Here is a 12,711-nt window from a genome sequence, read left to right as displayed (position 1 = left end):
TAAAATCCTTCTACGCTGCCCAGCTCAAAGAGTTTTGTAAAAAGAGGGGACTTTGAGCAAAGAGCACCAACAGGAAGGTGGACAGAAGTCCACCAATCACTGGCTAAGGCAAGAGAGGATGGAATGGATAGTGAAGGAGAGGATTTATACTAGCTCCGAGGGGAAAGGGCCTAGAGAGGACCTTCCTGTGGTTTCTCCTGCTGTTGATGGGGATAACGTGATCCCAGAATTGGTAATGGCTATCATGCAGCAAGCAGGGTGTCTTCCAGGGACCTGAGCTCAGAGGAACAGGAGGGAGAAAAGGAGGCTCAAGCTAGAGCTAGCCAGATTGGAGCTGGAGAAGGAGTCAAAGAAATTAGCCATGGAGGAGAGAATTACTTTGGAGCGTTTGGCTCATGAGAGGAGCCTTAAGGAGCTGGACAGAGTCCGGCAGTGATGGTGGCAGCATTTCCCTGGTGCCCTCTGGAGACAAGAGGGTCCACATTTCTAAAGGTCATGTGTCTGCCTTTGTTGTGGGTGACAATATTGATAGATGGTTTGAGGCTTATAAGATTACCTTGCAGATGCACAAGATTCCTCAGGCGGGGATTGGGGGCTAGTCTGTGGAGGCATATCGGTACTGAAGGAAGGGACACTCTCCTGGCCCTTGAGAATGAAGACAGAGTGAGGTAGCACACCCCATTAAAGAAACCTGTATCAGAAAATATTGTTAAAGACCAAAAATGTATAGGCACAAGTTCAGGGATAGCCAGAAACTGGCCCAGCAGACCTGTGTGGATTCCTTTTGCAAAGCACTGGAGAGTCGGGGGAAGGGCAGTGAAGCAAAAGATTATCAGTGGCTGTACAATTTGATTGCAACGGAGCACACGTTCAGTCTTTGTTTTATAGATCTGGCCAAACACTTGACTAGTTACAACAAAAGGTACCCAGGAGTCAAAAACATATTTTTCTCATAGACAACCAGTTACACGACACAAAGAAAGATTGTGGATTGAAAACAGTTGAACATATAAAACCATTTAAACACACATACGTGCAAAATACAATCAGGGTGAGAATTTTCCCATCAGTTGTCTCTCTGTACCACCATTATTACATCATTTGGGTTCTCCTTACCCAGGAGTTAGTGTACACATAGTCACACAAGTTGTGAGGAAGGGACTGTGTGAGTAAGAAGACTCAACAATAGTTATTTCGCTAGGTGGTGTCAGTATGGTGTTGGTATGATGTTACAACTGAAAAAAGCAGTGCAAGTGAAATTAGTGAAGTGAATAAAATTAGGTGAAACTGAGTAGAATAGTTAGTTTTAATATTTTCTCTCAGCTCCCTAAGCTTAAAATCATAGTGAAAAGTGAGAAAAAAGCAGATTTAACATAATATCTGCTCAGCGAGTGGTCGACATGTTTCTGCATGAAAGGACTTGATCCTAGGCATTCATCAGGACCTAGATGTTGCTACTGCTGTACAATTATGTGAAAAAATGATAAAAAGGGATTATATCACCTGTTTGTCAGGTGTAGATTCTCCTCCACAATCTAAAGTCATGCAAACACTGAAAGAAAAATGAGAAAAACAAGCATATTTATCAAAGAATACACTCTATAGTAATGATATTCTTATGTTCATGTCTTTAGCAGTTGGATTAACATGATATCACTCACCCAATTTCTGTGGGGATGGCGCCTCACCTCACCTGGCTGCAGCTCAGGTAAATAAGGAGCACCGCTCTGTTCTGCAAAACACATAATTGTGAAAACATTCCACTGATTGTCCCAAAACAAGGTTAAAAAACAGATGTGATGTCTAGGTATACATATGTCTGACTACATACATTGTGACCTCAGTACTGCTCATTACAATTCAAAGCCAAAGATATGCCAAAATTCCTGGTTTCATGAAAGAACTTTATGCGTCTGCCTGCTAAAATACTCGTCAACAAGTTATATGAGCCCCAGAGCCTCTTATCGTTTGTGGCCCATATGGTAATGAAAACGACCCATGTGCATAGTCCCATTCACTCAAATTAGGGGGATTACAGATCTACCACTCTTAGTTCAGATATTTATAGCTCCTCGTATTTTCCATATTATTTTCAAATTGTTTTGTGAAGCATATTTAAAGGGAGATACAAGAGTGCCCTTCTCGGTTAGATAATCTGCATGTACGATGTCCCTCAAAGCTCAAAAACGGAGGACATCGATGCCGCCCGTGCGCAACATGTCTCGCACGCGGCGGTAAACGTGAAAGGCAATCTACTCCCCCCGCTTGCCGTGAAGCGTTTTACAAAGGAGATACAAGAATGCCGTGATCGGCTAGATTAAGCAATGCATACGATATCCCAAAGGCTCACGAGCAGTAAAGGACCGCGAAAGACGCCGCCCATGCATGTAGCGGCAATCGCGAAAGACAAACTGCTCCGCCCGCTTACCTCTCCGTCGGTGTCTCCAGGCGTCCCTCTGGGCTATACTGGGGAGGCACCGAACGGAAGAGGAAGGGGCTATTTCTAATTGCGGGCAGAAACACGCAAGGGTAACTGGGATTTGTAGTTACTGATCGCGTGTAGAGATATACTCGTTATAGCAGACATTATCGTTCCTAAAGACAGTCTTGTGGCTGTTGGTATTATTTCGCCACGATATGCCAAAAAACTGGCTTACTTTACCGATACGAAAGGAACATTACACCAAGTAAATTATAAAAAAAGGGGAGTGCTTTTTGTGCAATCGAACCCAAGTTGTCCCGGAATTAAAAGTCAGCAATTTCATATGACTCAGGAGGTATAATGAGGTCATCTCTATCGTGGTATATCCTCAAATGCATATAAGCAGTTCTGAAGAATGTGGTCTTTGGCAATTCTTATTTTAAATATGTTACTTTGTCCGTAGTACAGAGGACGCTGAAAATACAGAAAAAGTGTTTAAATATTGTATACTGGAACAGATATTTGAGTCTGGGTGTGTTGATAATGTGGGGACAAAGTTTGTAAGAAAAACCCAAACATAATAAACAATCCAAACTATAAGTCTGTATCCAGCCGTCAATACTTATCATACCAATTAATGCACGTGGACATTACACCTCCTGAGTCATATGAGATTGCTGACTTTTAATTCCGGGACAACATGGGTTCGATTGCACAAAAAACACCCGTTCGGTGCCTCCCCAGTATAGCCCAGAGGGACGCCTGGAGACACCGACGGAGAGGTAAGCGGGCGGAGCAGTTTGTCTTTCGCGATTGCCGCTACATGCAAGGGCGGCGTCTTTCGCGGTCCTTTACTGCTCGTGAGCCTTTGGGATATCGTATGCATTGCTTAATCTAGCCGATCACGGCATTCTTGTATCTCCTCTGTAAAACGCTTCGGGGCAAGCGGGGGGAGTAGATTGCCTTTCACGTTTACCGCCGCGTGCAAGACATGTTGCGCACGGACGGCACCGATGTCCTCCATTTTTGAGCTTTGAGGGACATCGTACATGCAGATTATCTAACCGAGAAGGGCACTCTTGTATCTCCCTTTAAATATGCTTCACAAAACAATTTGAAAATAATATGGAAAATAAGAGGAGCTATAAATATCTGAACTAAGAGTGGTAGATCTGTAATCCCCCTAATTTGAGTGAATGGGACTATGCACATGGGTCGTTTTCATTACCATCTGGGCCACAAACGATAAGAGGCTCTGGGGCTCATATAACTCGTTGACGAGTATTTTAGCAGGCAGACGCATAAAGTTCCTTTATGAAACCAGGAATTTTGGCATATCTTTGGCTTTGTATTGTAATGAGCAGTACTGAGGTCACAATGTACGTAGTCAGACAGATGTATACCTAGACATCACATCTGTTTTTTAACCTTGTTTTGGGACAATCAGTGGAATGTTTTCACAATTATGTGTTTTGCAAAACAGAGCGGTGCTCCCTATTTACCTGAGCTGCAGCCAGGTGAGGTGAGGCGCCATCCCCACAGAAATTGGGTGAGTGATATCATGTTAATCCAACTGCTAAAGACATGAACACAAGAATATCATTAGTATAGAGTGTATTCATTGATAAATATGCTTGTTTTTCTCATTTTTCTTTCCGTGTTTGCATGACTTTAGATTGTGGAGGAGAATCTACACCTGACAAACAGGTGATATAATCCCTTTTTATCATTTTTCACATAATTGTACAGGAGTAGCAACATCTAGGTCCTGATGAATGCATAGGATCAAGTCCTTTTATGCAGAAACATGTCGACCACTCGCTGAGCAGATATTATGTTAAATCTGCTTTTTTCTCACTTTTCACTATGATTTTAAGCTTAGGGAGCTGAGAGAAAATATTAAAACTAACTATTCTACTCAGTTTCACCCAATTTTATTCACTTCACTAATTTCACTTGCACTGCTTTTTTCACTTGTAACATCACACCAACACCATACTGACACCACCTAGCGAAATAACTATTGTTAAGTCTTCTTACTCACACAGTCCCTTCCTCACAACTTGTGTGACTGTGTGTACACTAACTCCTGGGTAAGGAGAACCCAAATGATGTAATAATGGTGGTACAGAGAGACAACTGATGGGAAAATTCTCACCCTGATTGTATGTTGCACGTATGTGTGTTTAAATGGTTTTATATGTTAACTGTTTTCAATCCACAATCTTTCTTTGTGTCGTGTAACTGGTTGTCTATGAGAAAAATATGTTTTTGACTCCTGGGTACCTTTTGTTGTAACTAGTTTTCTGTCAGGGGCATGTACCCAGTACAGAGTCATTAAAGTAGCCCTTGGACCCTCCTTTAAATAGTGTGTGTTTTAGCAAACACTTGACTGACAGTAAGCTCCCTGACCTTAGGAAGCTTGCTAATGAGGTGGACCACTGGGTAGCACCAAGGTCCACAAGAAGGTATTTGTAGGGGATGGCCACAATTATTTTGCAGTAATTTTGAATCATCTGAAATGATCTAGGCAGAGATCTACCCGTACTCGTGGTCCATAACCTGCAACTCCTTATTAAGAACCTAATACATCTCAGATTAGAAGGAGAGTTGCGGCTGGGGGTAATTCCACCTTATGTTAAGTATCTCCTCTGGCCTTTATCCAGATGACCCTGAGAGGACATATGCAAGTTGAATCTATCTGAAGAATTACCTGTGAAGCTGGTATTGAACCACCAAAGATGCTCCCGGTATTTCCCTAATATTGCCCCCATTTTCTCTCATTGAGATGTGTGTTACTGAGCACATGTCACTCAAAACAACGTCACTCTCAAAAGTGTGGAGTCTTGGGTATTAGCATCAGAATCGACCAAACATATCCTTTTAAGTCTCAAACTTCACAACAACAAAATTGGAGTCACTATTAGGTAATTTAAAACATCTAATAAAGCGTTTCTCCAGATTTTCATTTAAGAATTGTGGCAGTATCTTATCAACCATTACGTGGTATATTCTTCCATAAGAGATGAGTCCCACTGATGTCAACTTGATGACACAATCATATTCCTGATGTAGAAGAAGGGTATCTGTGTCTTTCTAACTGAAGACATCTATAAATTCTCTGTACGGCTCTAGAATCAAGGGGCCTTCTTCTCTTACTTCCAGCGTAGATTTTAAAGTTGCTCTTTGCAGAAGAAATGCTTGATTCTTGCCCCTTAGATGGGCTTGAAAGCAGTGTTCAGAACAGTACATTTCATCGACCTTAAGAAACAGACTTTCCAGCCTATGAGAGATTTATGATGTTGAAGCCAAGTCATTCTGAGGACTGTTGGAAATGCTGGAACATAAGTGATGTTGAAATGTATCTGTGCTACAAGGAAATTTTGGGTGGCCATTGACAGTAGATGAGAGTGGTGTTCCATCAATGCCTTGGATCTTCTCAGGTTCTTCCTTCTTGTCGGCAGGGATCTGTATTTCCTCATGGAACTTGTGAGCATGGAAACATCCCAAACATTTTAGAATCCATTAACGCCACACTATGTATTAAACCTACAGAAGCAATGAACATTATTTGTAGACATTTTGTTGCTAACTGACAGTTCCATTACAACTCTGCCATCCCTGATCTGTTAATTAGGGATGAGCTGAGCTAAAAAATAAATACCCGGTATTTCACAATAAAAGCATAGCCCTGCCTTTCTTCTCCTTTCTCTTTCTTCTATTGTTGAAGATTTCCTTGCTCCTCAAATCTGCATTTGCTCCTGTTGTTTAGTCTGCACATATGTAGCTTCTGATGAGCCAGAAATCATTTTGTCTCTATGCTTTGCTGGTCTTTTGATTGGCTTCAATCTGTAGCATTAAATCTATCAACTCTGTGGATGATACATGAATTTAGAATATTAAGAGGTATAATACAATTCCACTCCCAAACTTACATAAGAATAAAATTGGGCGACTGCACCAGATTATCAAGAAAGCTGAAAACAAGGATGTGTGTTGGCACCGCATCTTCTTAATCTGTTTACGTCTGACTTGATGCAATGGCTTAATAAATTCAACTCTCATCCACTTTACCTGGGAAAGCTATCATTAACTCATTCATTGGCCTCCAAAGGTCACTAACTGAAATGATGGAATATATTACAGCAATCAAACTAGAATGAATACATCAAAAAGCAAAACAATGCTTGTTAGAAATCATCCTAGCATCAAGCAGAATAACTAGCTCAATGGCAAACCGCTAGAGGTAGTAACTAGCTACTAATATCTTGCGTTTTACAGGGACAATAGATTAAATAATCAAGAGCATAAAAACTATATATCACAGAGAAACAGTGTATTTGTTTTTGCCATTAGGACCCTGACAAAAAAACGGAAGGACTCGTCCTACAAACTACTTCTCACCTTGACAGCGGCAAAAATGCTGCCAACGAGATCTTATGCCAGCATTGCTCTACATGACATAGACACTGCTGCACTCTTGAATAAGCTGCTAGTTACATCTTACAAAAAGGTCTTTCAGCTCCCCCAGTCAGCATCGCAGACGCAGGTGCGACTGGAAATTGGGGCCATATGTATCATTCTAAATTGCAATCGCAATTGGGCTCAATGGTATGTATGAAAGAAAAACTGCCTTGCAAAATAAGGAATCGCAAAATTTGCGATTCCCTATTTTGCAATTGCATTTCAGGAATCGCAAATTGCTATTCCTTAAATACAATGCAAGAAGCACAGAAAAAGTGCAATTTGGCATTGAGTAATCGCAAATTACCACCAACTTCAAGTTGGTGGTATTTTGCGATTTCTCTGAAAAATTCACTTTTTTGCATTTTTCAAAGTGCCATGTGGCACACATACATGCCCTTAGGAATGTATGTGTGCCACATGTGCACACATGCACATTTCAGGGGTGCAAAAGGGTGTACTTTAGACAACCTGGCACCCTTGCAATTGCATTCTCAATTTGCGATTCTCTAATTGAGAATCGCAAATTGAGAATGTCTTCCCATTCATTCCTATGGGCTTTTAGGCCCATAGGAATGAATAGGGAGGTATTCCTTAATTGCTAATCGCAATTTGCAATTCACAATTAAGGAATATGTAGGATTCGCAAAATTATTTTCAAATCCTACATACATATCGTTTTGCGATTCTCAAACAGCGATTCGCAAAAAATCGCAATATCAGAATCGCAAAATCAGAGTTTCAGACATATGGCCCTTGGTCTCATAAATGAAACAATAGATAGAATGTACATCCCAATAAAGCTTTGGTATCGACTGAAACAAAACTCAGCCTGTTCCCCACTTAACAAGGCCCTTTGGACAGCACTTGAAAATGACATAAAATCAGTGTATAATCAATATCTCCATACAGCTTTAACAACCACATGCACTGCTGAGCTATGGAATAATAATCTCCCTTTTTCTCCTATTAAACAAATTATTAACAAAGCAGCAAATTTTCACTCCTTGCTACTTGACAAAAACACCCTCAGCCATAGATCATACGCCTGGATGATGATCAATAATTATAAGACCCTCACACCAGCACCTTCTATAAACATCACATTTTTGGTACACCTGAAAAGACAACTGATGGCACTCAAATTCGGCAGACCAGCTGACCTGGCTACACATAGGGCCGACAGTATGCCGATTTAGTGGCAGCAAAAAAGAGGACCTTATCCATTTAATCTGCATATGCCCCAAACTTTACAAAGCACAAGTCATTTTACTAAGAAAAGCCCTTTTCATTGGAGGCATAAGGCCATGTAGATCTTCTTTGATACAGATCCCCAAATGAACTGCAAACTGATAAAATGTTTCTATTCCACGATCAGGCTTTAAAACGCATAACTCAATAGGAACATTGACCTTATCCTTTTAACTGAAATGATGGTATATTCTGGCTCCAAATGCCCGAAAATGCAAAAAGAAATATGTTAAGTATACCATACACTGAATTTTGTAAGCTAATGCTCTTACATCCCTGACACTGGAATAAATGATCATTTAATTCGCCCAGCCTACACAATAACCCATTTTGCTATGAACCTTTCATTTTAAGGTAAAGTAAAAAAGAAGTCTGTCTGTTGGAAAAATAGCTTTGACAATTTTGTAAATCAAATCAACTACTGAACAAGTTTTAGATGATCCTATACCAGGAACGAAGTTTTACGTGATTCCTGCCCTCTACACTATCAGACTAACGACCGAAATTACAGAATTTGAATTAGGCTTTCCATATGTAGGTGGCTTCAATTCAGATTCGGTAATTTACCGAATCGGTATTTAAGAATTCGGTAAATTACCGATTCTTAAAAATACTGAATCGGTAAATTTCCGAATCTGAAATGTAGGGAGCACTCAAATGAGTGCTTTTCCCACTTTATGATTCGTTATTTACCACCAACTAGAAGTTGGTGGTAAATAATGAAAACCTTAGAAAAAACATTTTTTTTGCTTTTCCAACAGTGCCATGTTGCAGACATACATGCTATCTTTTCTTCTTTCGTGCTTCTTCATTGCCTACCTTCAAAGCTTTTTTTAATCTGTATGTAACTGTAAATAAATAGTGGTCTAGTGTTCTGAATTTAAGTTTTTACTACTGTATTTTCCAAAAACTCCATACCTGACTCAGCCTACTTTAAATCCCATGTCTCTGATGAAGTGGAAACCTGACACCAGTCCTGCATGTCTGGCAATCACAGAAAGCAGGAGTTCTAGCAGAGCGGTCATTTTTTCTTGCAACATGGCTGCTGTCATTTAATACAGGATAGCATTCTGAGGTAATTGTTTAGGTTGCAGTCTAGCTGTTGAATAGTAAGCTGTAATGAGACTAGGTGGTCTCCGGCAGCCCAAATACCATGTATTGGCTCATTCCACTCTTCCTCAACTTCATCCACTGCCTATGCTGACCATCACTCCACTGCTAACTGAGCAACTCCTCTTGTTGTGCGCTCACATGTCAGTGATGGTGCCTGGTACATGCAGACTGCCTCCAATGCTTACATTTTACCTAAATAGGCTATGGACATCCTCCCTTGTCCACAAAGATTGAGCATGGAAACATCATAACAAGGCTGGATTGTCCTCCACTGTTTTCTTCGATGAAGAAATCATGACGCCAGCCATGGCAATATCATCCACTGCCATCTTCACCATGGAAGTAAGTCAATATCACAAAACTGAAGTACCAGCCCTTGGGCAGCTCAGAACAGTGCAGCACTCCAAAGTCAGCATAGGGCTGCCTCGTTATTGACTGTTTGTTTAGACACCTTTCTTAAGAATCCATCAAAATCTGATTGTTATGATATCACCTTTTTGAAAATGAACAACAACTGTTAGCACTGTAACCTGTTTTTTTGCACATGCCGACTTTAACATCTGGGACGATATTCTTCACTTACCAGCCACTAGGAGGGTGCTCGAGGCATTTGTAGCCATAGGCCCAAAATGACTGAACCCACCCATAAAGCAGGTCACACCTTAGACCTAATTTGTTCCTCTGGCAAATGTATTGTTATTGTGAAACCTCTTCCTGGCTAATGGTCTAACCATGTGGCAATATTGTTTGCTCAGCAGTCTGCCACTCCTACTCTGACCAGTCAATCTTCTCCAGTTTTCTCACAGTCACGTCTAAAGCATTCCTTCTTTTGAATTACCTCCCACTTGAGCAACGTATCATTACCTGCTGTATTAAGTTCAGGACGGCCTTGAAAACCTGTCTCTTCCACCTCTAATGAACTTATCACAATCTTTTGACTCTGATTCTAGTGCCAGGACTCTCTCAGGCAAGAGCACATTTTATAAAAACAAACAGAAATAGAAATCCATGACTTTCAAGGACTTTTCCATCACTTTCTTCATTACTGACTCTAGGCTAAAGTCCTGCATTAGGTAAATCCCTACCTGCTTCTTCTTCTTTTCTGGAGTGGCTTCTGGAGATCCTTATCCAATCCTCGATAACTTAGCTCCACTTTATGTTTTAGTGAACAGGGTTGCACTTGGTGGTGCCTATAAAGTCTGGTTCCACTTTTGTACACTACTTAAGGTATCTTTGTGTTCTGTTCCCTTTTTAGGATTGGTATTAAAAATCTTGTGCAGTTTCTATGATCCTCTTCTTGAAGACGTTCCCATGTGTTGAATTTCCGATATCCCAGTTTCTAATTGCACAAGCAGCTGGTATGCCACAGTCAGCATCCAACAGAACTTACTCCATCTCACTGGTTCAAAAGACTTATACTCTATATATCTTCAATAATGTACTGCTAGGCATCAATGGCCCCTTCCCGCACACACTCACTGCGTTGCTAAAATTACGTGATAGAATTGATGGCAACTATTTACTGTGTTACCTTTCAATATTTCGACCCAATCTGAAACATTACCACTTTTTACCAATTATTACCACTCCCACTTCACCTCAAAAATATGCCATTCCTCTGCTTCCCTTGGTTTGGCAAACCAGTGTCCATCATAAGGCCATCGCGATAAGTAAGTCCTCCCAAATATACTTCACTACTTGTCCTTCTGGACATGAAACGTCTAAAGTTATGATCACCCTATATCTAAATTTAATCTGAGATATTCTGTGTGACAGCTGCATATAGTACCCAAAGGCAAAATGTGAACACAAGTCCAGCACAGTTTTAATAATGCCTTGCAAACAATATGCTAAAGTCAGCTAAATATCTATCTACTTAGAAATTAAAATGGTTCAACACAATTTTATGTAGTCCTGTCCTATGTTGACAAAGACTTTGTTAACTTGAACTATCCCATGTAAAACATGGAAGGAAGGGCTTTAAAAAAAAAACAATAATCAATTCTATATACTGAGTCAAAGCAGAGCTAATATTTTCACGTTAATCATTCTCGTATCAAAAAAGGCTAATAATAATGAAGTTGTAACTGTAATTTACTGTGTTTTTTATTTACTTTTTTACTCATCTGGTAGTGTACATGCAATTAGTAAAGTTATCTTTGAAATTATCTTTACCATTAGCTCAATGAGGAGGAAGAGGCCATGCATAGTTTTAATATACAACACTTACCTTATATGTGATATTCGAACATACAAAAAACCATTGATCTTCTTATATGCCCCAAAAAGCTGGAGAAAGATAATATGTATAATCATTTTTCTGAATGTAGCCTTGACCACACTACATTAGAAGAGCAGTCAGAAAACAGGCATGCAGACTTCCCTCAGTAGGAGAGCCGCCACTTAAAAACAATTGGCTTGGTTACAGCAGTGGAATAACGAGCCAGAATGAAATAAATGCAAGAAGTGTACTTGATAATCAAGTTAGTTAAGAATGAGAAAAATTGCATAAAATCAACAAAACTGGATGAATGTCTCAAAAACACTCAATAGATTAATAAACACCCCATAAGAAAGCATTGTAAAAGGTTGATCAAAACTATTCTATGGAAAATGCAACAACAAGTAAAAAATGGCAAACACACAACTGTGAATGCATAAACATTTTGGGATGGTTACACTGAAAGCTTTCACCTTGATTTTTATTGATTGATTTAGATTTTGGTGGGAGCTGAAATACTGCAACTTCTGGTGAAAAATGAATACTGAAGAGATTCCATGAGCTGAATTTCCTCCATCATAAGAACAGTATACTGTATATTTAATGATTCCTCTGGAATTTAAGGAATGTTTGGTAAGCACCACTGTGAGACGTTGGCCTGGTACATGCTGTACACTAATTAAGGTGGGCATCTTGCACCAGCCCAAATAGCTCTTATGGTAATTTAATAGGTCAAAGATAACCTTAGAAAGCTATCCAAGTGGTTGATGTGGAGAGCAGCCTTCAGGCTTAGTCTCCAAGAAATGTTAAGCAGCTTGTTTTACCAGAATGTAACCTTATAGTATTGATTAAATGAAAAGAGAACCACACAGTAGTTATAAAAATATGAATTTATTAATATAACACTCTCTAGTACAATAAAGTATCTTCTACATGCAGATAATCGCAAAGCACACAATACTGTAGTAAACAAACAATAGTAAATAGCACAAATACACAGTGGGCTCCTGGGGGAGACCAAACCATATACTAAAAAAGTTGAATAAGAACCACGACTGGAGTCGAGACAGTCTCTAGAGTACTTAGAATCGCTGGGACCCCAAGAACCACCCAAGGTGAGTAATTAGGGACCCCACGGAGGACAGGTGCAGTGTGGGAACATGATGGCGTGCTCCGTACACTTCGATGGGGAAGTCACAGTGGAATGTTTAAAGTTTAAGGACCCTTCTAAGTGGACTTT

The 12,711-nt window shown here is 40.0% G+C and overlaps 1 protein-coding gene across 1 annotated transcript in view; it reads right to left on the bottom strand.

Moving 5' to 3' along the window:
- Positions 1-12,711, bottom strand: part of LOC147663104 (adhesion G protein-coupled receptor F1-like) — a gene marked incomplete at its 3' end in the record, with an annotated part of 365,238 nt that overhangs the window by 111,739 nt on the left and 240,788 nt on the right. The window contains exon 8 of the mRNA XM_086950677.1: positions 11,481-11,539. Within this exon, the coding sequence (XP_086806803.1) occupies positions 11,481-11,539 (59 nt within the window). The remainder of the gene's footprint in view (positions 1-11,480; positions 11,540-12,711) is intronic.

Source organism: Lissotriton vulgaris, unplaced genomic scaffold, assembly GCF_964263255.1.
Source record: "Lissotriton vulgaris unplaced genomic scaffold, aLisVul1.2 SCAFFOLD_2353, whole genome shotgun sequence".
NCBI lineage: Eukaryota > Metazoa > Chordata > Amphibia > Caudata > Salamandridae > Lissotriton > Lissotriton vulgaris.
The sequence above is the reverse complement of the archived record's forward strand: the minus strand, read 5'-3'. Positions and strand labels throughout refer to the sequence as shown.